The 27,479-nt window shown below is 52.6% G+C and overlaps 1 protein-coding gene across 5 annotated transcripts in view; it reads right to left on the bottom strand.

Annotated features, from left to right (window-relative positions):
- The window catches only part of HIVEP3 (human immunodeficiency virus type I enhancer binding protein 3), a 500,899-nt gene that overhangs the window by 22,189 nt on the left and 451,231 nt on the right, over window positions 1–27,479 (bottom strand). For all 5 annotated transcript variants that reach the window (XM_029229090.1, XM_029229092.1, XM_029229094.1 and 2 more), the window contains one exon: window positions 26,742–26,887. In XM_029229090.1, coding sequence (XP_029084923.1) covers window positions 26,742–26,887 — 146 coding nt within the window. The remainder of the gene's footprint in view (window positions 1–26,741; window positions 26,888–27,479) is intronic.

The raw sequence follows: 27,479 nt of genomic DNA, 5'->3' as shown, positions 1-27,479 counted from the left end.
GTGGGATGCGGTGGAAATTAACGGCAGTGGGATGCGGTGGAAATTAACGGCAGTGGGATGCGGTGGAAATTAACGGCAGTTCAGGCAAGATGATGGGTGAGTTGTTGTTCTTGGACTCAGCATATGACGAAGACTCAGCGATGAAGCTGCTCTACGAGGTAGTGAGCTCCCCATCACTAGTGCTGGGAGGCCCTAGAGCAGGAGGGAATGAGTGGTTATGGCAGCTCACTGATAGAGGCAGCTTTCAGTGTATTAGCCTGTTTGCTCCTGTAACAATGCTGTAAAATGCATATATTTATCCTTCAAATATTCCATATTTATCCAAAAAATATAAATAGATATATTCATTCCTGACCAAATGGAGGCTCAGGACACTAGATGGGGGGGGGGTGAGCTGGCCACATGACTGCGCAAAACAGAGGAGGTATAAGGAGGGGGGAGGGGTCGGGATTAAAGTGAGCTGGAAGGCAGCGCACAGTCCCTCTCTAAAGGAAGAGTGGATACACCTTTCCAGCCAAGTGTTGTATGAGGCTGTCAGATCTTCCAGGTTTTCAAGAAAACCACAAATCCAGATTTTTAGAAAACTAATAATATTACCAAACACATATAGCTCTTACTGGGTGCCAACCAGTACTTTAAATGCTTTGCATACCTTTCCTCATTTAAACCACAAGGCAGCCCCATGATGCAGGGACTCTAATCATCCCAATGTACACATAAGAAAATGGAGTCACAGAGAGGTTAAGTAACCTGCCAAAGGTAACACAGCCGGTAAGTTAACAGAGTCAGAATTTGAAACCAGGTCACGTGTTACAAAGTTACCAGGTGCTTAATTGCTATTAAATTCTAAGACTTAAAATCTCCTCTTTTGGGACTTCCCTGGTGGTCCAGTGGTTAAGAATCCGCCTCTCAATGCAGGGGGACGTGGGTTCGATCCCTAATTGGGGAACTAAGATCCCGCATGCCGCGGGACAACTAAGCCCACGCGCTGCAACGAAGAGCCCACAAGCTGCAACAAAAATCCCGCATGCCGCAACTAAGATCTGACGCAGCCAAAAAAAAAAAAAAAAATATATAAAAAAAAATCTCCTCTTTTAAAAACACAGTTTAAGGCAAATAAAATAGGAGAGGCAGAAATAGCCCAGAGCTAAACTTCTGGCTCAAAGAGATTTCCCCAAGGTCATGCAGCTTGTAGATGCCTGTCTGACCTTCAAACCCATGACTTCTCTTTCCACCAAGCTTCATTTTTCTCTTAAATGAGGGGATAAACTCAATGACCTCCGAGTGACCTTCCTAATCTGAGCTCCTAGGAGGCTGTTCTGCATGTATATTATTGACATTTTCATATATCAATATTTTATCATAAAACTGTCACCTCTTCTCCAAATTTGGATATTTTAAAGTCTTGTCAAATTTCTGTTTTTATTATGATCTTGTGGCCAAATATCCTTTCCCCCAGGGGCATACAGCTCGGATATAATCATGCAAAGCGAGAGGAAGACGCGGCCAGAAACGTCCACACTGTTGCTCGGAGGCCCACTTTTGCGGGCAGCCTGTGTCCCATGAAGTGAGGCTCAGGGTCGGCTCCTGGCGGTCACTGGCCCCCAGGAGGTCCGGCCACAGCGAGCCCACCAGCTTGTCTGCAGTGACGTGCTGCTCTCCGGGTGAAGCTCAAAAAGGAAGGGATGTCTGTGGGAAGAGGAGCAAGTGCCAGTTGGCACTGAGCTGTGTATTTGCTAAAAATATTCAGTTGCCAAGAGGTCGGGAACACACCCCTTGGTGACAAATGTACTGGGGAGGCTGAGCTGTGGGTCATGGGGGAAGTTCACGCCGGGTTCTGGGCACATCCCAGACTCTCATTTTGTCAGGGTTCTGCAGAAATCGTATCACATCACTACATCCGGGATGGAGGGCATTTAATGTGCTGTCCAGGGACAGGCCTGCTGTGCCCGGAATTCCACGGCACATATGTAACACAAGCACGGGCTCAGAGCCCACCAGCGGAGGGTCTATTTTAAGCAGTATTCTTTGTATTTACTCAACAATACTTACTAAGACCTGGTCTGAGCCCGGCCCAGAAACGCAAAGCTAAATAAGACTCTGACCTCAGTCTTGAGTGTGAATAACAGGTACTTAAAGGACTGTAAAACAAAGAGGTAGAATCCGTAACCCAGACAATGCACCAAGTGCCATGGAGGATCAGAGGAGGACCAGCAGGGTGGGTCTTAGGTGGCTTTTGCAGAAGAAATGCTTTTCATCCCGGTCTTTCCGGGTGAGTCGGGTCTGACTGGTGAGACTCCTGCTTTGGGAGCCCCCGTCTGGTGCAGGGTGGAGGATGGTGTGGGCTGACAGGCCTGGAAGCTGGGGAGTGGTGTTGTAGTTGTCTAGAGCCCCAGCCGCGGCAGAGGCAAGGGCGGGCGGAAAGAGGACACAGATTTGAGAAGTTGGGGCTGTCTGACAGGGGCAGGAGGGGAGAGCCAGTCAGGAGCCTTCTTTTACAGCTTCCAGGACTCCCACCACGGAGGCCAGCCTTCGTCCATTTTGCAGGTTTGCGTTTGTGCCATCTGGGCCCTTTCCTCGCTTTTCCTGGTGTGAGTTTTCATTCTAGGGGGTCATCAGCAATCGGCATCAGCTACCCGGAAGACAGTAGCTCAGGGGTCTTGATGCCCAGCACCGGTCTAAGGAGAGGGGGTGACTTTTATTCTAAAGAAATGGATACTATAAAGCTGAGACGCTGTGCAGTGCATGACCAAGTGCAGAAGCCCGAGAACCACTGAGCAGGCAGCCAACCTGCGCTGAAGCCAGCTAAGGTCCAAAGAATGCAGCCAAGGCCCCGTTTCCGACCAGACGGCGAGATTAGGGAGGGAGACAGGATGCCAGAAGCTGGGCCTGTCGTGTTCAGAGAAATGAAACTACCGAGGAGGAGCGGACTTCTTAAAGGTGCCCATTACATGGGGGTGCCCCAGCCTTCAGCAGGCCCTGACCTGCAGGGTCTAGAACAATGACTTTCACACTGTGCTCGGGATTCACGGCGGGGGAGACCAAGCAGCAGGGTTCTGGGCCCTCACCTGCCCCACCACACTGAGCTGCTTTTCAGAATAGGCATCTATGTAAACCGAACTTTGTAAAAAAGAGTTCTGTGAATTTAAAATCAATTTGAAATTACTGTTAAAGCACAACCATGCTCGGAAGGACCTTAAAACCTCTGACTTCCTGGGTGGGAGGGGCCTCGTGCATCCTCTGATGTGGTCATTCTCAGGGCAGCCCATCCACACCCCACCGCGGGCGCATCTACCTCTGGCACCTGGGGTCCCTCGGTGTCCCAGGCAGCACCTTCCGCCTCTGGGCAGCTCTCCCCCTAATAAGCTAAAGTTGCTGATCTTCTGTAGTCTGAGCTCTGTTTAGTGCAACCCCTCTTTGCACACGACAGTCCCCAAAGGATGCTGTTCTGCCCAAGATTTCTCTGCTCCAGGCCTCAAACAGGCGCACTCATGATGGATTCCAGATTCCTCCTCAGACTTTCCCAACCTCTCCAGGTTGTCCCTCTTAAGACGGGAAGGCCCAGAGCACCCAGAGACTGCTCCCCCCACCCCCTGCACCCACTGTGGCTGGAGTCAGCCCGGCCTGATGCAGGACTATGGTCAGCTAGTTTCCCAGCTTCACTTCCTTGTTCCCCAGACAGGAAACAGGCCCAGAATGCGGAAGTGACCAGATCCTGGAGATTGAATGCATGTCTTATTCTTTACTAAAAAAACACTAAAAAGAAAGTCAGCCAGGGTCAGAGGTGTTTCTTTTGTCACGGAAAAAGAAACAGCTAGCATTTGTGGAGTGTTTACTCTGTGGTAGGCGTGTGTACAGGAATTATACTGTGGAAGCCTTGGCATGACTCTATATGGCAAGAAGCAAGAATGGAGGCTGGCTTAGAAAAACCTCAGGGGCTGGCACAAAAGCCTGGCCTGTGTCTTGTGGGCAGAGGGGGATGGGGAAGGTGTTCAGTTACAGCCCTGCTCTGGAAGCAGCCCTCTGGGCCTGCGTGCAACAGCAGCTTGAGGGGACCCTGACTGAGGCCATCTGTGGTAGCAGCTTATGAAATATGTGTAGGCACTGGGTGCCTGATCAATGCCTGTGGGCCAATGGCTATGAGGTGCTGTGTCACCACACCCTGGGAAACCTCAGTGTTTCCTCAATGCTCAGAGATTCATGTGCCTTGAGAAGCAAATAAGATGAGAAAAGGCTGTGAACTGTATTAAATTCCCATATTAAATGCAAGGTATCATTTCTGTGCTGGGGAATACTTGTGAGGTAATGACCGTGGCAAGGCTGTCCCACACATCTGAAGGCACTGGGGTAGCTACTGCGAGGCACATCAGACCCTTTCTCAAGAAGGGGCTGGCTGGCATCATTGGCTGCTCCAACCTTCAGAACACACAAGTGGGCTGTGTGTTCAGGCCTCAGACTTACAGACTCAAATCTTACGGGAGGAGGAAAGAGAGGCCATTCTAATTGTCCCATGATGGCAGGCACCTTCTTGGCCCTTGCTCTGAGGAGATCTGCTCCCCACCAGCTGGGAGCAGAAGAGAAACCGGGCTCATGGAAAATCTGCCCACAGATACCTTAGGTCACAGGTGCAACCACTGCCAGCCTCCTGGGAGGTAGCTCAGTCCACAAGCAGAACCAAGACAGGGAGGAAGATCTGGGCTCATTTTAAAAAAGGATTTTCCAACCCCAGAGCAACGAACTTGGAACCAAGCAAGCTTGAGTGGTAGTGAGCTCCCGACCATGGACAGTGTGCAAGCACAGACTAAATGACCTCTAAGATTTGGGGCAAAATATCAATAGATTCCTATGCTGGGAGGGAGGCTGGACTTGAGGTAAATAGGTCTAGTTGGAATCTAAACGGACACAGCACAGTCACTGAAGTGGAAATCAGTACGATAAAGGAGCAGGGCCCATTAGAGAAAATGCAGGGGTCATGAAAGCCTCAGTGAAGTTAACCAAACTGTCAGATTTATATCAGGATGATAGAGGTGCAAGATGGGGAACAGCTTTAGAAGAAATTCCAAGTTTACGAATAAAGGGATTTGGTTATTTGCACTTGAAAAACAGGAAACAAGACTTCCCAGGGAGGGCTGGTAGACTGGACCATATGAGCTTTATGTTTACAGGCAGCCTTTCACCAACCCCTCACCTTAAGTGACTGACCAAAGCTGCAGCCAACTTAGTGTCCTCACCACTGGAATGTGGGGTTGAGGTCATGGTACAGACACAAGCAGGAATGGTCCATGGACGACGTGAGCCCCTGCGACCGATCATATCTCATCTCCCCTTCAGTTAAAAGCTTTCTACGCTTTGGACAGTTCTTAGCATGACAGAAGGGCTGGATACTTTGCACAGAGGGAGACAGGGTGAGAGGCATGGCTGTTGAAAGCTTCCGGAGCGCGTATGTTGAGATCAGACTGTTGCCACTGCTGGCTGGGTTAGCCTTCAGAAATGCCATGTCTACGAAGCCTTGTCGGAGGTTAGCAGATGTGCTGACCACTTAGCAGACAACACTTCACCTGTTCCCAGCGCAGTGAACCAGACATGACCAGGCGCCGGACGTGAGAAAGCAAACCCAGAGTACGAAAATGAGGTGCTGGTCACCAGGGACATGGCCTTTTTGGAATCATCTGATGTACAGGGCAAGCAGAAGCTTCTGAACCTCCTTGAAGACATTTTTCATGGACTGGGAGCTACACCTCACACAGTGGGCCATCTCCTGTGTGGCCTTTGTCACGCCCTGCTCTCCTCAGTCCCCTTACAGCCTTCACCTCTGGGAGCCAGTTTTCTCGTTTCTGTTAATTCCAGTGCTCACCCTGGGGCTGCAAGTCTCAAAAGATTACAGCTTCTGACACAGTCTCAGAAGGGTCTTCTTTATGGTCTGCCTGAGTATGAAGCAACACTCTCATTGGTCAGAGCTCCATGTCACCTTTATGATCAGGCCTCCAGTCTGACAGAGTTGCCCATGATGCCTTTGCCTCTGGCTACTGGACTTGACACTATTGCTCAGCACTTTTCTGCACTGGACAGAGCAGCAGTGGTAATAATACAAACCAAACATCTGTGATCCTTCAGCACTTACTGGACATCTTCCAAATTATAGGACTTCATTTATCCCTTACTAGAAATCGGTGAGGTGGGTAATGGCATTCCTCTTTTTCAGATGAGGACACGGAGGCTCAGAGAGGTAAAGTAACTTGCCCGAGGTCACACAGCCAGTGAGCACCAATCTCTCAAGGCTCCTTTTTGGATTACGCACCCTTCTGGCTCTTCTGGCTGTAGGAGATGCTGCTGACGGGAGGAATGTTCTCCAGCACATGGAGAGATAGTGGGAGAGGGGAGAGGACGCTTCCCCCTGCCAACTCCGTCCTACACCACGGGCCCTGGGGAAGCACCACCACCATCATCTGTATCCATAAGCATTCACTGGGGTCCACTCAGGGCCTGGCCACGGGCACATGGAGGGCTAAGAACAGGGTTCAGCTGGGGTTTGCCCCGCAGGTGGCTGAGAGTCAGAGGATGCAGAAAGCAGGGTCCCCAGTTAGTGGCAGGGGGCTGTGAAGGAAAGAACACAGGATTTGGAGCCACAGAGGTCTGGGTTTGAATCCCTGCTCTGTTTCTCACTACCTGAGCGACCATGGTCAAGTTCCTTCGTTTCTCTGAGCCTCCACCCCTCATCTGGAGAATGGGTGTGTGTGTGTGTGTATATACATATAAGTACCACTCAGCAGGGGATGATGAGCATTAGAAATTCTATTTGTGAAGTGCTTAGTGCTGAGTTCTGTACCTGGGGCACAGCAGGCCCTCAACAGACAACGGCTGCTGTTACTACAAAGGAGGGTAGGGTAGGTTGGTGGAAGGGTAGGGGCAGCAGGGCGAGGGGACTGCCAGGTGGGACAGGGCTCCATCTAGGAGGCCATGTGCTGCATCTCAATCAGTGGCCACCAGAGGTCAGTAAGTTGCCTGAGGTCCCCCCTCAAACGTACACAGGCGTGGACAGTAGAGCCAAGGCTACGAAGGCCAGAGTCTGCTGCCCCCAACCTGGGTCCGGGCCTGATGGTTCTGGGTGTGACCTCCTCCCAAAGGACCACTGCATCCCCACGCACCTCCCTGCAGCAGGCCCGGTACCAGTAGAGAACTGAGTCAGCACACCGTGTCTCCAGAAAGCCCGAGGGAAGCTCTCCAGCAGCGCTGGCCCTGTCTGGCTGGAGCATCGCTTACAACCGCTATCTACAGCATGTGAAGGGCCTTTCAGAGCAACCGTCGGCAAGAAGGCAAGCCCGTGGCTGGAATGAAGTTCAGATGCGATGCAGAGCCAGCTCGGAGCAGCTGAATGAGAACAGAGCCCGCTAAGGCTTCCTGCAGACCTCCTCGGTGCTTGCTGAGAGCGGAGGCAGATGCCGCACGTGTCCTCCAGCCTCACAACAGCCTGGGAGGCGGAGACTCCCTCTGCCCCACATCACACAGCCTGTTAGGGCAGAGCCAGGTCTGCTCCCTCTGGAGCCTCTGCTCCAGAGATGGAGAAACTGAGCCCAGAGATGCACAGACACTTGCTCTCAGCCACATAGCTAGCAAGCATGCCACAGATCGTTGTGATCGGCCCACCGCCTACATTTAAAAATTTACATGTTGTAAACGGTACACGCTTTGTATGAAATGGATTTTCCCTGCCCGTGGGCTCTAACGTTGGCCATCAGGGGAAACATCCATTTGTCTGAACCAAACAGAAAATAATAAATGTCAAGATAAGGTGAGATAACAGGTCCGGGGACTTCGGAAGGGGAGGCGATGTCTGGCAGGCAGTGGCAGGGTGGGGAAAGGTCTGGGAGACTCCGTGGAATGGGGACATTTGACCTGGGCTCTAAGGACAGTCCACCGTGGGGATCTGGAGCTGGAGAGGAGGAGAGGTCCCTCCAGGTGGAGGTCACAGGAAGAGCAGAGGAGCCTGGGATGTATGGAGGGTCGGGCTGGGGCCGAGAGAGGAGCCTAGGGAGATAGTCTGGGGCGTAATCAACCACAGCGTGCTTTGGAGGGACCTGGGGAGCTAGTAAGGGCTCTTTCTGAGCCGGCTTTAAGGCCAAATGTCTGGTGGAGTTATAGGAATACCAGGCTTCGGGGATTTAAAAATAGCCCCAAATGCGTGGAGTGTTTACAATTCATAGTTATTTTCATTTGTGCATTCCCACTTTCCCATCGAAAAACATGAGATGAATGATATAGCTTCTTTTATTTGATGGAAAAGGGACAGTGGTCCTTCCCCATCCCCCAGTGACACCTGTGACCCCACCCCAGGCCCCTTCCCAGCCTACCCATCTCTCTCGTCCTCTCAGGCCGCGCCCCACTCACTGCCACTCCCTTCCCCCTCCAGCCTCAGCCTCACCAGCACCCTGGTCCTCCAGCCTTGGGCCAGTTCGTCCATCTGGAGCAATCTTCCCACCCCCGCCTTCTGCCTTTGTTAACTGCCCCTCATCCTCAGGCTCAGCTCACCGCTATGTCCTCAGAGGTGTTTCCTGAGCACTGCCCAGCCCTCCTGGTCAATGGACACAGGTGCAAAGCCAGCCAGGAGGTGCAGGAGCGCAGCTGTGGGATTCGCCAAGCTGCCGTTTTTGAGCGTTCAGTCCCCAGAACAGCCCCTGGCTGTGTCATCAGTACTCTCCCCACTTTGCAGACGAGAAAGGGAGGCACAGAAGGGCTGAACAACCTGCTCCAGGTCACATACCCAGCAGTGATGGCGTGAGGACTCAACCCAGGTGGCCCGGCCCCAGAGGCCACGCTCCTGACCCCACCCATCCCTGCCTCTGTCCTGCCCCACCGGCTTCCTTCCAGGCATGCCAGGCTCCATCTCCAGACACATGCTGGTTCCAAACTGCTGGGGCGGTGCGTTCGAGGCCGTCTTCTCATTTAGTCCTCACCTCAACCCCAGGAGGTGGCACTGCTCCTATCACCCTCCAGGTCAGGAGCAGCTGCACAGGTGGGCTAACAGTCTGCCCCACATCACACAGCCTGTTAGGGCAGAGCCAGGGCGGCTCCCGGGTCTGTCAGACTCCAGACGCAGTGGTGTTCCCTGAGACCGTAGAAGACAGCCCAGGCTGGCGTGCCCAGCCTCCTTCCTGGTTATCGCCACACCCGACCCACAGGAAGTGAGCTTCCCGTGAACTGCATAAAGGCCTGTGGTGATGGTCCTCAGAGTCATGTTTCAAAACCCACACCAGGGACCCACATCTCGGGCCTTCCAGGAGTCTGAGCTCAGAGACAGGCTTGCCTGAGCAGAAGCCTGAGCTTCCTGCCCCAGCGAAGCTTCACCCCAAGGGCTCACAGTCGCAAAATCTCAGGTTCACGCGCAGGTTACAAATTCCTAACAGACATTAAAATAAAACATGACAAATGTAATAAGGAGCATTTGTCCAGGTGCCACCTGAAATCGACCTGACGGTTTGCATCACGGCCTGCCGGAGGCTCTCATCTGGGTAAGCAGGTGCACGATGCACCTGGTATGAAGTGGGCCAGGGAGGATGGAAGCCAAAGGCCCAGGAGTCCAAGGAGGGGACAGGACACGTGAGGGATTCCTGCAAGGACGGAAGCAACCTTCCCAGCACGATATGGGCGCGATCACCCTGATTCCTCGCGAGCAGACGGATAAGCACCCAGGCCCGGGCAGCAGGTGGGGTGCTGAGAGGGTGCCCGGCCCCACGGTGGACGGTCAGGCCTGTGTGCAGAGCCTGCTGAAAACCAGGCCGCCTCCTCACTCCTTCCTTCGGGGACCAGGTGCTTGACCCTCATCCGGGCATCTCATGGCTGTACTAGGTAGAAAAGTGAGGAGGCCGGGCTCCTGCCAGGGCTGGCCCGACATCTGGGGGAGCCCAGCTGGCTACTTTCAGTGTGTTGTCCCTGCTGGGAGGGCCCTTCCAGGCACACTGAGCAGAGGAGGCCCAAGGAAGAGGGTGAAGGGTGAGGACTCTTTGTGGGGATCTGAGCCAGCACAATGGATGCCCAGTGCTGTTAGAGCCCAGGCAAAGCCCCACTGCGTTCACAGTAGCCTCTCCCCCGCCTTTAGTCAGGTAAGGGCTGGCTGACTAAAGGCACTCTGGCCCCTAGAAGGGGGAAGGAAGAGAGCGTGCGGATAGCCGTGGTCACTGCTCTGCCCTTTCTTGCAGCAACCGGACCCCACGGGCACCGCGCTGGAGTCTGGGTGGGGGACGGCCCCCTGCCCAGTATGAATCCATGGCACAGCTGCCTCCTTCAGCTCCAGCTGGAGCCCCTGAGTCACCGCTCAGCCCGTGGCTGGCTCCCTGGGGACACTTTGTTCTCCTGGTCCAGACCCATTCAAGTCCCCACCTCCACTCTGCCCCACGGGCTCCTCCCTCCTCACTCCTGACCATGAAGGAGGGGGACACAAGTCCCCAGCTGCCCTCCTCACGGGAAGGGTTTACCGCTTGACGGTGAAACCAGAGCCACCAGAGGGCAGCCACTAGGAGGTTACAAAGCTCAGGAAAATCATGGTTTATAGAGTCTGGACCTGAGCTCCCGAGTCCCGGAAACTTCCGAGAGACGGATTTGAGGCAGCCCAGTTGCTAGATCTGCTGACGCTTTGAAAGTCTACGGGAACTGGCCTCCTCCTCTCTACTAGGGGATGGCTCCCCTTCCTCCTGAATCAGACTGCATCCAACCTGGCCCCCCTGGGCGAGCACACTTTCCTCCCTGGCCCCTAAAGGTCCGGCCCCCGGCTGAAGAGCACAGCCTGCGGACAAGCCTCCCTGCCCTCGGGCCCACCAGCTGCCTCCAGTCCTTGCCGTCTTCCCTGGGGAGGCGCCCTGCCTGCTCCTGGCTTCAGTCCCCAGAAGCCCAGCCTGGCCCCTGGCTGGTGGCCTCCTGGCCCCAGTCTGCCAGCCACACTCGCCAGCGGGTTACAAGACCCTGCTCACAGCCTGGCTTCTCCCTGGCTGCCTTAGGTTCACTTTGGCTCCTGTGTCCGCCCTGTCTGCTGCCACTATGTTCCTGGGAGCCTGCCTGCCCAGCACACCCACCCCCTGCTGCCCGGGCTCCAGCCCAATCTGCTTTCTGCTGGCTGCTGTGCCCTGGGACACACTCTCCTGGGGATCCAAACTCTCCCGCCAGCTGGGCTGCCCTTCTTTGGTCTGCAAGCCACCCATGGTGACACATGGCACCTGTTCACAGCACAGATCCAAACTTCTGCTTGGAGTTCAGGCCCCGCTCCTTCCTTGGTCTGACGCCTTTAGCTTCCTCTCTTGGCCTTGGCTGACTCCACTTGTTCAGAGATCTGCCCGGCGGCCCCTGGCAGCCTCTGCCCTTTTAAACTCTCCTCAATTCCTGGCTTCCCTGGTCTCCTTTCTTCTGAGCCAAACTGGTTCTCTCTCTTTTTTATTTTAAGTTTTTATTTTGAAACAATCACAAACATACAGAAAAGCTGAAAGTATAGTTTAAAAAAAATTCTTTTTCCTGAACTGTTTAAGCGTAAATTGCCAACCCCATGAACCATCGCCCCTGAATTCTCTAGGGTATGTTGCTTCCATCCAAGGCCATGCCAGGTCTCCCTGCCCGGTCAGGCTCTAACTCCCCGTGCAGGGTCCACCCCTGAGGGGAGGCCCTCCTTAACCTGCTTGGCTTTGGCTCCCCAGCCAGGCCACCCTGTTGTCTCTTGAACCCAAGGAATCCTCTGGAGTTGAACGTCTCTTTTCACGGGAGCTGAAAGGGCTTCAGAATCGCAGCCTGATTCACCACAATGCCACCTCCCTCCCATCACCACAGTCACGGTGAGATGGCACAGGTCCAGCACTCTCGTACACACTCACCACACAGCCTTCCTCCCTTCCTCCTGTTGGTGTGTTTTGAGTGAAGGCCAAGAGGCTGGCTTCTATCATTGCTGTGCTGTGTTAACGCCTCCCTGGGCCATGGTTTCCTCACTGGCAAAGTGAGGAATTTGCATCAAATGATTTCTAGGGACGCTTTCATAATAATGATAGGAGTGGACTTTTATTAAGTGCTTGTTATTCATCAGGTACTGTAAATTCTTTACATGAGTTAAGCCTCATATGAACTCTTTGAGATGTAATTACTATTATCGTCTCCATCCTACAGGTGAGGAAACTGAGGCACAGAGCAATTACATAACTCACTTAAGATCAGCTGGTCGCCATGATAGAGCCAGGATTCCCACGCAGGTGGTTTGGCTTCAGTGTTTACACTCTGCCACAATGTGCTTGCAGAAGGGGGAGACGTTAGTTGACCCCTTACTTGAAGAGACAATCATGTAAGGAAATATTGATCATTCATGGCAGAATAAGACACTGTGCTGGGTACATTATACACCAACATCTTCGTTTCCTTTACTTCTCAACAACTTTGATCAACAGGTTACTATTATTATTCCCAGTTTTCAGATGAGAAAACTGAGCCATAGAGAGGTTAAGTGACTTTCTAATCAGTAGCACAGCCAGGATTTGAACCCAGGTCTGGCTGATACCAAAGCCGTGATTTTCTCCTCGTGTTCTGCTGCTGAACTGAGATACGAGCTCTGCTCAGAGGGCGGGAGTGAAGGATGCCACTCATCCCCTCTGATTGGCAGGGGCGGTGGGATGGAGTGTGCCAGACCCTGGACAGCTGATTCACGCGTCTGATTCTGTTTAACATTCACAACAGCACCGAGAGGTATCTCCACCTCCAGAGAGGCACCAAAAGCATGACTGAAGGCACCCAGGTGGGCAGGCGCAGGTGGGATGTGGCCGCTGGAGAGTATCAGTGTCTCCTGGGACTGGGCCTTCACTCCTTGGGCACCAAGGTGCAGCTCATGCCTGGGGGGACAGATCACAGCAGGGACCCCTCCTCCAAGAGACCAAGAGACTGCAGACCAACTCTCTCCTTACTTTTTTAAGCTCCTCATTTTTCGAGTGGGTTCTGGAGATTTGGTATGTCTTTTACCCCCCCTCATCTCCTCACCTGTGTCCAGGCAAGCAATACCCAACACCCAACTCTGGGCTCCAAGAAGAAGTTCTTCCCAACAGATGTCTTATCTCAGGACGGGGCACACTGTCAAGGTCTCCTGCCCAGGAAGGGGTACTTGCAGATAAGCTTGGCTTAGATTCTCTGACCTTTAGAAAAGGCAGCTTCTCTGAGGCAGAGACAAAGGGCTTGCAACCAGCCCACACAGACCCCTCGCCCAGACCTTTCCCTGTAAGCGGCCTCTGAGCAACAGCTTCCTCAAGTATTGGGTGCAGAGCTGAAATGGCTCATCGACTGACAAGAGCTGGAAAGATCCCACACAGCACATCACAAGAGCCAGAGATGGTTCACCCAAGCCACATGGCCATCATTCATGCTACAGATGAGAAACCTGGGTCCACAAGGAGCAAAGGCCTGCCCAAGGCCTCAGCTCTAGTAAAGGCAGAGCCAGGACACAGTCCCCAGCCCTGGACTCCAAGGCCCAAGCCCTTTCACACATCCTCCAATTACCAATGGAGAGACTGCAATCCAGAGAGGAAACATGATTTGCCCAAAGTCTCCAGTTCCAGGACTCACCCCACTTACCTCCCTCCACGTGAGGCCTCATTTCAAACAACACCCAAAGATGGAAAAGGTGAAGTTTCCTGTGATTTGCAGCTAATAAAATTCAGGTGGACCCTAGTGTCAGACTCTCCATCTGCCCAACCCATGTGTCATTTTTCTTTTCTGATTTCATTTTTATTGTCCATAGATCACACTCCACCTCTTGCCCACCTGATGTGCTGTCCGCACACAGCCATCAGAGACATAGCCTGGCTTACACCTTTAGCGGCTTTCTACTGACTGGGAAGAAAGACCACCTGAGCCTGGGGAAGATTACAATCATGCTGGCGGAGGGAAGGGGGTGGGAGGAAAAGAAGATGGAAGGAAGTAAAGACAGTGAAGAAAGGAAGCAAGGAAGGAAGTGGTCTCTTTGCTGAGCACTTCCTCTAAGCCAGGCCTGGGAAAACAGCCCGTAGTATCTTACCATTCAATTCTAACAAGGAGCCTGTAAAGTAGATACCACTGTCCTACTTTAGGGACTGGCCAGTAACTGCTGGAGGTGGGCCTAGAATCTGATTCTGTCTCAGGCCAATGCCCAAGGACTTTCCAGACTTCCTACAACACTGGCCCTTTCCCCTGTGTTCCTCTGAGTCCTAGAAGTTCAGGAAGGTGCCACAGGGGCCCCAGGAACCTGTGGGGGAGGTTGAGAGGGTGACCTTCCCTGGAGACTTCTTTGGAAGAATGAGTTCTGTGCCTAAAACATATTTAAAAACAACCCTACTAGGAGTCTGTTATTGCAGATGGTGGGGAAACATTATTTACCTTTCCCTTCCCTTCCCTTTCCTTCTTTTTCTTTTTCTTTTTCTATTTCTTTTTCTTTTTCTCTTTCTTTCTGTCTCTGTCTCTGTCTCTCTCTCTCTCTCTCTGTTTCTGTCTCTGTCTCTCTCTCCCCCCCTCCCTCCCTCCATCCCTCCCTCCCTCCCTCCCTCCCTCTCTCTCTCTCTTTTGGCATAATAAACCCACAAAGCAGAAAAGAGCAGGAGAGGAGACTGACAATAAAATTGTGGAAGCTGGAAAGAGATGGATGGGTGAAAAGGACTTTGCAGACTCAAGACAATGGAATCTAAGTTGACAGTAGGGAATATGAGAACCAACCCGATTTACACCACAGGGCCCCTCAAGGACTCTGCAGGTGGGGATGGAGGGAACCAAGATAAGGATGACTAGTGGAAAGTCTTGTTAGAAGCAGTCAGACCCCATCCCTTCCTCAACTCCAGCAGCCAGATCACCCCTGAGAAAGCCTGGAGGTTTATTCTCTGCAAAGGGGGAGATGGAAGGCATTTGAGGGGGACATCAGGCCAGGTAAGGGCAGGGCAGGGGAATCACAAAGAAGTGAAGGGATGGAGTGAATGCATCACTGGAGGCTGAGACTCCTCTCCCTTTCCCCTCCCACCTTTTTCCTTTCTGTGGCTCCCAGGTTATGGGAAATGAACCCTGCCATCTTTAGGCGTGAGACTGGAGTCTTCACCCAAGAAGAACGACCTAAGACTATGCCACTGCAGCCTCCCCAGTGGAACAGCCCAGATGGGCAGTCACGGGGAAGCCTTGCTCTCACACCCAGGCGCCCAGCCGTCTCTGAGCCTCCCACTCTTAACACAGGAAGACAGCAGAGGTTATCAGACACCTGAGAGAAGAGACTAGACAAACACAAGGATGAAGGGAACCTGAGGGAAACAGAAACCAAATGGAAAAGAACACTAAAAACAAAACAAAACTAAAGTTAATAGCCTCTGAGAGAGAAAATACTGAAATCAACCAAATGCGAACAGGATATTATTACAAGAAATGTTCAGAGAAAAGAAAGCACTCTTGAAAAATGGAAACATGAATGGCTGGAAGACAAAATGGAGAGAAGTACCCAGAAAGTAGAGCAAAAATACGAAGAGATGGGGATTCTGACAGAGAGGTGTGAAAATTAGAGGAACAAGGCAGGAAGTCCCACCGCAATGAAGAGTAGCCCCTGCTCGCCTCAACTAGAGAAAGCCCGCGCACAGCAACGATGACCCAACGCAGCCAAAAAAAAAAAAAAGAGCCAGGAGGTCCAACACCTGAATAACAGGAGTTCCAAAGAGAGGAGACAGAAAAATGGAGAGGAGGAAATCATCAAGGAAACCATTCAAGAAGATTTTTTAAAGCAGAAGTCCCTGACTTGCCAGATTAAAAGAGTCGCTGAGTGATGCAAACAATCCCACACCGAGATTCACGCCTGTGAAATGTCACCGCGCTAAGGAGGAAGAGAAGAGCCTTAGACAGTTACAGAGGAAGGAGCGGAAATCAGAATGGAGCTGGAACTCTTGAGAGCAACCTGGAAGCTTGAGGACAAGGGAGCAATGCTCTCAAAACTCTTTCAACCCGGAATTTGACACATCAATCAACTGAGGAATTGAATCTCAGTCATGTGACGCATCAAAAAGCTCACCTCTCATGGGCCGTTTCTCAAGAAGACCATGCTGAAGGATGGTCTCTGTGACAATGAGGAAGTAAAGCGGGGAAAAGGAAGACGTAAGTCGATGAGGAGATCCAACAAAGGTAAGAGAATCTCCAGGGCGAAGACTGAAGGCAGCCCTGGGATGGCAGCTGTGCCCCAGGCAAAGGGCCAGGGGCCAGCTGGACCCCTCAGGGAGGGACTGTGTCAGCAAGATGAGTTTACAGAGGACCCGCTGCATCTGAACATCTGCAGGGGAGAGTTGGTGAGGTGAGAATTGGGGGGTTGAATTAGCAATACATATATAGAAAACTAATGAAGTTAACGCATACACAATTTTTATTCCTAGAGAGAATAAAAGCCGTACAGGAAAGCCAGAGTAACTACAGTTCATTACGTGACATAGCTGTGAAGGATAAATGGTACAGTCTCATGAGAGGATGGGGGATGAGGGGGCATATGTGGACCAGGAAAGGCTCTTGAGTCACTAGCTAATACCTAAGCTGAAGCGCCTGGTAGCAGCAACCCAGGCACATGATTTAGAGATATGGAGGTCAGCTAAAAGATATGAAAGTTATTGCTTCTGGGGGTGCGGGGCCGGGCAGAAAATGTGGGGGAAAGAAGGGTGCTGCTGTTTTCCATAACGAAATTTGTAGAAGAATTTGGCGTTTTCAACTCTGTGCAATTTTGATAAAAATAAAAACTGAAACAGACAGAGAGAGAGATGCATGCCACTGTCGGCTAAGAGGCTGCGTCGCCTACAGAAGAGAAGGGGAGAAGCCAGCTTCCTCCTGGGCGCCCAGGCTGACTCCCCAGGACATGAAGGAGGCTGGGACTCAGGCAGATGCTGTCCAGGCCCAGGGGATGCCTGGTCCTCGCTGTAGCTGCCAGGGGCCACCACCTGCTGGCATGGGGACTCCACTTCCCCCACCCCCAAACCCTCAGGCTGAGCCCCTTGCTGCCTTAGACCCGCTACAGCAACCAGAGGCAGTGTCTTCTTGAGAAATGGATTCTCCTTTAAATTTTAATAGGATGCATTTAGGTCTTCCCTGACCATCCTCAGGGCTCTGGGGACTCTGGCCCCAGCATACTCAGACACTCAGTCTGCCCCGTGATCAATATGTCTTTTCTTTTTTCTTTTCACTGTGGGTGGCTTGGGTTTCGTAGTGACATAATCAGCTTTCTCTAATGCCTGGGGCCAGTGCTCCCTGGGAAGCACTTTGAGTGCTCAGGAGAAAGATGCTAGGCCAGTAGACGGTCAACCTAACTAGACAATTTAGCATCTGAGATATTTATCTGGAGGATAATCTTTACAAAGGAATAACTTTTCCAAGAATCTAAGTGGCTTCCTAGGAACAGACATTTCCTGCTTTTGTTTTCAGAACAGCCATTCACAAATCTATTGCTGGGAATGTAGCTGTCCAGGAACAGTGAGAAGAGGTCTGGATGGGGGCTGAGAGAACCCTCCCCGCTCCCCCGCCCAAACCATCAGTCTGCCTGCAGCACACCCACATCTGTCTTTCCTCCTGTTACTCTAGGAGAAGCACCCCCTTCGCATCAGCTCAGCCCCACCCCTTGCACCTCTTCTAGAACTCCGCCCTGCGCTCGGCCCCTTCTCTCCCGGCGCTGTCATCTGTGCCTACCACCTCCACACCCCCAGCGGCACAAGCACACTGAGGATCTCTCTGTGTAAACACCCACCTGCTCAGCCTCATACACACTCACCCAGCTCCCACCCCTCACCCCCTCGTTGTTTCCTCCTTCCCTCCATAGCCAGCCTCTTGGGACAGGTTTACTTACGTGTGCTGCCTTCAGGACTCCATCTCCCAAAACAGCTCCCATCAAGGCCCCATCAGTGACCCACATGTGGCCACATCCCGTGGACACTTGCCTGGCCTCCCTGTCCTGGGCCTGTAATCAGCCCTCAGCACAGATGACCTTGAACTCCCTCTGCCCTTGGCTTCCACGACTTCTCACTCTGCCAGGTCTCCGCCACTCCTCTGGCTTCTCCTTCTCAGACTCTTGCAGCTTCCTCTCTACCTGCCCTCTGACTGCTGGCATATTCCGGCTCAGTCCTGGATGCCCTATTCTTTTTTTCTCCTCCCCTCTCCCTAAGTGACCCCATCCAGTTCCATCCTCCTAAACAGCATCTACGCATTGACAAACGCATGTCCCAAATGTGTATTTCCTGTCCTCTGAAGGCCAGGCTCACATATCCAATTGCCACACGCCTCCCTGAACACTTGGATGTCTGACTGGTATCTCAAAGTGAACATGTCCACCAAGCTTTGATCTCCCCTTCCCCTAGCCCCTTTCTTACTGTCTTCCCCATCCCTGCCCATCTCGGTAAATGGCAGCACCATCCATCCAGCTGTTACTCGAGCCAGGAACATGGCAGTCATTCTACATTCCAAGCTTCTCATCCTCACCCTTCATATTCAATTCACCAGAAGTCCTCTAGCTCCACCCCCATCTCTAATGTGGTCTCCCTGGTCTGAGCCACTGGATGTCGCACCTGGACTCTGCAATATCCCACCCTCCCCTACTCCCACCCCCTTCTCAAAGCTCAGGTCACATTCCCTAGGAGAGATGAAACAACAGGATTTGGGGGAAACAGAAAGAGAACAAAACCAGTGTGGGCGCATGTGATGGAGGTTGGACAATTCACTCCCAGCCCACTGGGGCCACACTCAGAGCTGCCTGTCTACACTTCCAGGGAGAAGTCTGAGAATTAAAGCGAAACCAAGGCACTGGATCAGGAAGAAGACAGGGACCTGGCAGCCTGGACTCACCCAGGAAGGACAGCAGCCTCTATCCAGAGTTGGGTGCCGAAGACCACTTCTCTCCGGCCCCCAAGACACAAGGGATCTGCTCAGAGCAGGCACTGGCCTAGGAGCTGGCAGCCCATGAGCCGGTCCTTTTTGGAATCATGTTTCATTTTTACCTGTAACACTTGAAGGCAGGTCAGCAAGCAAACGACCTTGGCTCCCAGTCCCAGGTGCTTGCCCCATAGCCGAGGCCACCTGACTTCACCTTCCCAGACCAAGCCTGACTCCAGGTTGGTGGGTTGGTCCTGTCTGGACTGGTTTGGCCCTGACTCTGTGTCCTTGCTCCTTCCTGAGACCCAGAGCGTCCACCCTGTCACGGATTCTGAGAGCTGCTGAGGTCAGGGATCCTGTCCCTCACCTGAGGTCTCAGTTAAAGGGAGATTCCTTCACTTAATAAACATTCTCTATCACTGCTAGGCACCATTTTCAGCACTGGGGATACAGCAATGAATAAAGCATAATTCCTGTCCTCTCACAGGGTGTACATTCTGGTGGAGGAAACAGAAACAAACTAGTGACTTTCTGGGGAAAAATAAAGCAGGGAAGGGAAGGGGGATAAGAAATGCTAGAGGAGGGTACATGTGGGAGGGTGGCCTGGGAAGGCTTCACCAAAGTGTGAGTGAAGGAAGTGAAGGAGCTGCGGGACCCTGGAAAAAATGTTCAAGGTAGAGGCTTCCCTGGTGGCGCAGTGGTTAAGAATCCGCCTGCCAATGCAGGGGACATGGGTTCGAGCCCTGGTCCGGGAAGATCCCACATGCCACGGAGCAACTAAGCCCATATGCCACAGCTACTGAGCCTGCACTCTAGAGCCCACGAGCCACAACTACTGAGCCCACGTGCCACGACTACTGAAGCCCACGTGCCTAGAGCCCGTGCTCCACAACAAGAGAAGCCACCACAATGAGAAGCCCGCACACTGAGGCGAAGAGTAGCCCCCGCTCGCCCCAACTAGAGAAAGCCCGCGCGCAGCAACGAAGACCCAACACAGCCAAAAATAAATAAATAAAATAAATAAATTTATTAAAAAAAAAAGTGTTCAAGGCAGCGGGCACAGCAACTGCAAAGGCCCTGAGGCAGAAGCATGTCTGACAAAGAGATTCTCGGCTGGAGCACAGGAAGCAAGGGGTAGAGGGGTAGGCAGAGGTCAGGGAGGACCTGGGGCCAGCACACACAGGCCACTTGTGGGCTGTGGAGGGTGCAGAGTGGGAGTGCCAGGGTCTGCTGGTGTTAAACAGGATCATTCTGGTTGCCGGGTTAAGAATACACTGTAGTGGGTAAGGGTGGAAGCAGGAGATTACAGCAGGACACTGTGACAAACCAGATGAATCTTGGCAGTGGTTTGACCCAGGAGGTGGGAAAAACAGGCAGATTCTGGATATGGTTTCACAGGGTGAGTTGACAGGATTTGTTAATGGAGGTGAGACAGAGCCGTTTGGGGCCTGACGACAGGAAAAATGAAGTTGCCTGTGCAGAGTTTGAACAAGTGATTTTGCTTCCTTCTTTCAAAGTATATCTGTTTTTCTTTGGCCACTCAAAAAAACTTTCAAAAAGACATTCAGCGAATGAGCAAATGCACACAGTTTCTCTGCCTATGTTTACATTTCACAACCTTTACGTTATGAACACTTCGGTAGCAGGCTTTTTTTTGTTCCAGTTTGGATTTTTAGAGCAGTTTACCTGCGGAGTTTATTCTTTACACCTATCCAAAAACCTCCAACTTATTATTATGTATGTAATTCATAGTTTAATCAATTTGTTCCCCAATAAATATAGAGGTAACAAATATTCCCAAAGGCATAATTCAACAACGTCCTTAATCTGGAGTTCACAGTAACATGGGGCTATACAGAGTAGAAATTTAGGATAGAAAATATGCTGCACTTTTAGGTTTCAAAGTCCAAGAAGGAATGGGTTTGTGAAAAATTATTAGCAAACAAACTTTAAATTTTTTAAAATTAAAGCAATTCTCTCCAAGCTACTATTTCATAAATACGCACACACATATGCGTGCGCATGCGTGCCTGCTTTAAAAATATAGGTACACAATAAACAACACGTGGATATACTGCATAAACTCTTAGACCTTAATAAAAATAAATTCAGCTATTAGAAATGAAAATACATGAGATAGAGAAGCACACCTGTTAAAAATATAACTCCTTCAAGTGGAACTGTACCAAATTAAGCAAACTTTCAGAATAATTTCTTTAACAAATATACCAAGAGCCCCAGGAGTCACAGCGGTCCTTCAGCATCTGCTGTGCTGTGCTCTAAGGATGAGTTCATTGAACGCCCAGGTGACCGCCACACAGACGGCTGAGACCTGACGCGGAGCTCCGGGGAGAAGCCTGGCGGGAAATGCGAGTCTGGGAGTCATCAGCCTATAGATGGTACACACAGCCACCTTGGGAGTGAGTTTACACAGAGAAAAGGGGAAGCCCAGGGGCTGAGCCCTGGGGGCCCGAATGTTTAGAGATCAGGAGATGGTGGGAAATCACCAAAGATGACGAGAAAGTGCTGCTGGCAAAGAAGAGGAGGGTCAAGAAAGATGGCCGCCTGGAAGCCAGGGGACAAAGTGTTTCGAGGAGGGTGGAGGGGTCACCTGTGTCAAATGCTGCCAGTAGCTCAGGAAAGAAGAGAAATGAGAACTGGCCACGGAATTCCTCAGCGTTGGAGGTCACTGTTGACCTTGATAAGTGCAGCTTTTGGGGTGTGATGTGTCCAGAGCCCCACTGGCATGAGTCTGAGAGAGGATGGGAGGAAAGATGAGACGTGAGCAAGTATAGTCATCGCTTTCCGGAGTTTTCCTTTTGAGGAAAACAGAAAAATCTGGCGAGTAAGCCCTTTAGTCAAAGGAATGTTGTTAAGGTGGGAAACTTTAAGTTTGGATGTACTGAACTGAAAGGGCTAGGAGAGAGGCAGTGGCTGGAGGGATGTATTGGGCGGTACTGGGGAGCTGAGAAGAGATGGGAGTCAGTACCCTTGGACAGGAGCACAGATGGCCCTCCTTCAATGGCTGAGTCCTGCCACTGGCAGTGGCAGGGTCTGGCGTGGATGCCTTCTGCTGAAGGCCTGAAGGGCTTGGGAGGCAGCCCCGGACAGCCCCATGCCTGTGAGTCACCATACCCACACTCACTGGCCCAGCCCACAGCTGGGCTTCTGTCCCCTGCCCTGTATTCCAGTTCCAAGCTAAGGCTGGGCTGCCCCTCTAAACCCAGCCCACCCCTTGCCCCTTGACAACGGCCACCTTTCTGAGGACTCCCCACCCCAGCTGGGCCTGACCTCTGTGGTTTCACCCTCTGATCCCATCATTCCCTTCAGGCCTAAGCACCGACCCCTCCCCCCCTCCCCCCCCCAGCTGGGCCTGGATGAGCACTTTTGGCATCCAGGTAGTTCCTATCAATTCCAGCCTCTTCTTCCACACCAGCCCTTTGGGCTGAGCTCTCAGCTTCCCTTGCAACAAGTGAACTTGAGTTAGGACAACACAGGCATCACCCTCAATGAACCGTATAACCTTGTAGGTGTAAAGTCAACATTCTCATAACAAAGGAGCCCTTCTAAAACAACCGAGGCAAATGCAGGGATGCTGGGTGAGAAAGTCAACATGCTCTTGATGGGCACTCCCGGAGGCTGCCTGGAAGATGCAGGCTGTGTTCGGGTGTGGAAGGGATGGGGAATGCAGGGCGGGGGCTGTGTGCCGGAAATCAATGCGGTAAATAGGAACGGATGCATAGCGTGGACAAAGCATGGCCCTAGGACCCAAGGCAAGAGGGGACTTGCGGGGGAGACAGGAATGGATTTCAGTACCACTGTTATTCCAGAAGTAATGCAGAGAACTAGGGAGTATGGAGGGATCTGAGAGGTTAGTTAGAGGAGAGGGCTGAGCACTGCCCTTTGGAGGTGGCTAGGATTTGGCAATGGGCAGAACCCAGCAGGCACAGAAGGTGAAGCACAACAGGGGTGAGTGAGACTGTGGGGCCGGGAAGACCAGCCTGAGTTTCAACTGGATCCGGCAGGTAAGGCGGCCACAGAAGGCCCTGGAGCAGAGGTGTGACACAGGCAGAACCATGATCAAGGACACCCAATAGCACCAACATGGGGGCCTGGAGAGAGGGGGTAAGAGCCGTGGTACAGGGAGTGCAGAGAGACCACCTCTGAGTCATGGACCACTTGGTGTGGACACCAGACTTTGGGGACTAATTGGAAGGGGGAGGGTTGGGGGAGAAGAAGGTGTCCAAGATGACTCTAAGGTTTTAAGTGTGAAGGGCTGGGCACATCATCTGGACTCTGGATGTGGAAGGAGATGTCGTTGGTGGCAATTGGAGGGCTTGGTCCAACTCATGCTGAGTTCGAGGTGCCCTAGTCTCCCAGGCAGAGGCATCAGAAGCAATGGTCTATAGTTCAGGAGTGAGGTCCTAGCTGGAGACTCAGATTTAGTGTCCTTGGCACAGTGAGGTTTGAAGCCAAGGAGGTGGATGACGGCGACCAGGGAGACCACTCATGGCCGGAAGAAACCAGTCCGACTGACCAGGTGCATGAGTCACCATTATACCCAGACTGACGACCGACCCACCTTTCCTCTCTGCCTGTCCCAGTCTCATGAACCCTCCAGGCCTAGCCCTCCCCCTCCAGGAAGCCATCTCTGGCTACTCCAGCCTCGGGAGTCCTTGCCTGCTGTGAGCATCTCAATATTGGGGGTCCACACCTCAGCACCGGGCCTTGTGCTGCACCTGAACCAAGCTCCTTGAGAGGAGAACCACAGTTTACCCCCTTGGCTCTGGGCATCTTCTGGCACAGAGCACCCGTAAGGCACTGAATAAATAGCTCCTCCTGGATGGACTGAGTGATTGATCACCTGCTGGGTTGGAGATCAAGAAGAATAGTAAGGAGACTAGTGATGAGAAGACTCCTGCCTGCTGGACTCATCCAGCATCTACTCTTGCTGTCTGGTCTCTCGAATCATGGCCATGAATTAGATCTACATGGATCAACCTGACTACATCTCAGAACATCACTGAGTAGAAACAACAAGTTGCAGATGTATGGTAAATCCTCTGGAGTAGTCAGTGCTATCTACCAAAGAGCCCTGGTCCTCCCCTGTGCATGGCAGGGCTGTGCTTCCCTACTCTCAGGGAGCTGGGTGAGGCCTGCAGTTTGCCCTGGAAGATGAGATGGGAGCAGAAGCTTCTGGGTGGAAGCCTGAAGAGTCAGTGCACAAGGCACCACTGTCCCATCTTACTCTCTCGGCCTTGGCTGGCCTGGATCTCTGAGTGACTCCCAGGAACAGAACCCCATTGCAGACCCTTGTCAAATAGGTATTGGAGTGAAGTACAAATACTTGCTGTGTTAAAAAAAATACACAAAAGAAAGAAAGAAAAAAAGGGAGGGAGGAAGGGAGGAAGGGAGGGAGGAAGGAATGGGCCTAAGGCAAAGCCCTGGTGACCTCAGGTGGGTGTGCCTGAAGGTTCTATTCAGTGTTTCTGGGTGGGGGCACACTTGGCATTTTGGGTGGGACAAGTGGTTCTGTGGTTGGTGACAGGATGGTCACATACCCAGCCCTGTCCATGAAATGCCAGAGGTGCCCCCAGTTCTGTGACAACCCACACTCTCATGCCCACATTTGCAAATCCTCCTGGGGGTGACACCGGCCCCAAGAGAGCTGTATATGTTGAGGGGTCACCAGAAGGGAGGGTGGGAGGTACAGCGGGGGCCCAGATGGGACAGTGGGGCTGCAGGAGAAGATGACCTGACCGGCGGCATTACATAACCCCCCCACCAAAGTGCTCAAATTAGATGTGACAAGTACAGGCAGTGAGGGTAATGTTCTTCGCAGCTGACAGATAGAGTGAGGTTATCCTGGAGGGGATAAAAGCGATGCACACAACAGTGAAAAAATGCTCCGATGCCTATTTGTCAGCACCATGAACTGCAGCCTTTACACGGGGCGGCAACAGGATCCCCTGACAATCCACAAAGTATGTAATTATCCCCTTTTACAGATGGGAAGCAGAGCTGGAGAGGTGAGGGGACTGTCTGAGTGGAACAGGTAAGTGGGAGAGCTGCTCGGGGGCAGGGATGCTGGACCTGGGAAGAGAGGGAGATTCTGAACAGAGCAGGTAGGATTAAATGATGACCTGGGTGGGACGGTGGGGGTAGGTTACAGTGAGGACCACTGCCTAGGCTGTAGGAAGAGGAGAAGGGGACTCAGGTGTGGCCTTCACCTTTCAGCTGAAGGGAGACCGTGTGGCAGAGACTCTGGTGGCTGAAGCTGTGAACTAACTGCGGTGGGGAGAGGCTCCTGACAACTGCCCTTTCGGGGCTCAGGCTTCCCGGGGGGGAAATGAGGGCAGCAGGGAGCCGCCTGGCACCAGATCTCCAGTCTGGGGACAGTTGCCTCTCAGGGCAGAAGCAAACCCCCTCTTTCATGGCCGCTAACACTCAGCCACCCCCTGGGGCCCCACAGATGGTCCTTGAAACTGCTGGGAGAAGGCTGTGACCGATGCACCAATCCCAGGATGACGTCTTATGTGGCCTTTGGAGGACCCCAATGATGTGAGAACACAGAGACACACGGGGGCGCTCTAACCAAGTAGCACAAGAGGATACCCGTCAGTCCCCAGATGGAAAGAGGGCAAATATTTCGAAAAACCTCTGGTCTAGTGTTTCAGTGGAGTAGTTACTGGAACTCTGAAAAGGATATTTCTCTCCCCGGGGGTCGTGTCCCTGCCACTGCAGGATGTCTGCCCTCCCTGACCCCCTCCCTGTCACTAGGACAACCCAAACCCCCAAGTTCAGTTTCCAAACACTCCCTCTCCTGAGAGCCCCTGCTGGTCAGTGCCACCGGAGGATGCCCACTGGTGGCCTTGGGGAGCTGGGTAGTGTCTGCTCTCCCAGGGCTACAGAGGAATCCAGCACCTCCCACTTTGACCTTGTGAGTTAGGCACCTGCAGGTGCTGGAGGATTGTAGGTACCATAACATTCCGTGTTGGCTGGTGCTCATGGGGACCATCCTCCTTTGGAGGTAGGTTCTCCTCCGTGCTGTTATCCCTCAGAACTGGGTAGGACGAGGGCTGCATTGATCACACTGGGGACACAGACACAGGACCCTGAGACAGACACCACGGGACCTGCGTACAGACACCCACGTCCCAAGAAGCACACACGTGGTCACAAAGAACACAGCTTGCACAACCCTTCTACAAAGCAGGTCTGAAACCAGGCAGCCTGCTGGAGCCCGGGGAGCCCCACCGTTGAGAGTTCTGAGATGTTTCTATCATTAGGTTTACAAAGACAAAGCACCAACGGTGAAAAACCAGGGGTATTATTCTAAATATTTACCAACCAATGAATCCTGGACTCCAGCCAGTCAGAACCGAGACCGGTGTACACAGCTGGTATGTGCAGTGCGCTGTCAGCCCTGTAAACAGCCTTGTCAGCAGAGCCCGAGTCCCCCTGTGGGGCACCAGGCCTGCCATGGTGCCTGCTTAGGCAGGACAGAGGTGACATTTGGGGAACATACACCAAGGTTAACAGCAGTCCGGACAGGACCTGGGAGAATCACTATCAATCCCAATGCGGGGTCTAGGAACCCAGCCAGCATGTGAGGAAAGAGGGGCTGGGGGAAGACCCAGGTGGCTCCAGTCCCCAGCACATACCTGGCATACCCCACCCCCAACCAAGGAGCCCGCATTCCTTAACAGAGGTGGTCAGCGAGTCGCACAAAGATGGCACCTCCTGGAAGGCCGGAAGCCCAGGGCTCCTGTGGGCACAGCCCTGCCCGTTGAGATGCTCACCACCTCTGAACGCAGGTGACACCACCCCCAGCCCTCGGGCGGGCGCGAGCTCTTACTGCATGGAAGCAGACATTGCAAACCAAAGGTGATTCTTACCCTCCTTCGAAGATTTTGATCCTCGCCGGCTCCCCTCTCTTGGAGGCAGGAGCGTCCTCCTCCGGCTTCCCTCGCTTCTCCTCTTCCTTCTCCACTCTAGCTATCTCTTTCTGGCCTTCCGGGGGAACCAGCGAAGGGAGGCGAACCTGGCCCACCGCAGGAACGACAAAATCATGGCTGGTTAACGGGTGGTCATGGAATGATGCCTTCGATGGCATCGCACACCTACACTTCATCCTCCCTCTACCCAGTGAAGAGGTGCTCTTAGCCCCACTTTACAGAAGGAGGGAAACGGATCCTCAGAGAGGTGAAGTCAGAACTGGGACTCTGACCAGGTCTTTTTCAGGGGAAGACCAGGCCTTCCCATGAGAGCTGTGTTTGCTCACTTTTTCACACTAGTCTAGGGGCTTCTGGGGACAGGTCCTCATCTTGGTCTCCTCAGTCACACCAGCCTCAGAGAAGGCATTTGAGGAATGCTGAATACATAAATGAAGGCTCCACCTTTGGAGATTAACCAGCCCAATTCTCTTTTATAGATGAGAAAGTCAAGGTCACACGGCAAGTTAAGGGCATTGCTGGGAGCAGAACGCAGGTCTCCTGAAGGCCCTGACCAATAGCACCCCCCCAGTCCCCCACCCCCGAGCCAGACACAGAGAAGCTGTGCCGCCCACTGATGGGCATGGGCCTGGCGGGTGTGCATCTCAGGGAAGCTGTTCTCTTCAAGAGATAAGGGCCTCA

The sequence above is a fragment of the Monodon monoceros genome, unplaced genomic scaffold (genome assembly GCF_005190385.1).
Source record: "Monodon monoceros isolate NGI ecotype Baffin Bay Population unplaced genomic scaffold, NGI_Narwhal_1 Super_Scaffold_18, whole genome shotgun sequence".
Classification (NCBI taxonomy): Eukaryota; Metazoa; Chordata; class Mammalia; order Artiodactyla; family Monodontidae; genus Monodon; species Monodon monoceros.
The sequence above is the reverse complement of the archived record's forward strand: the minus strand, read 5'-3'. Positions and strand labels throughout refer to the sequence as shown.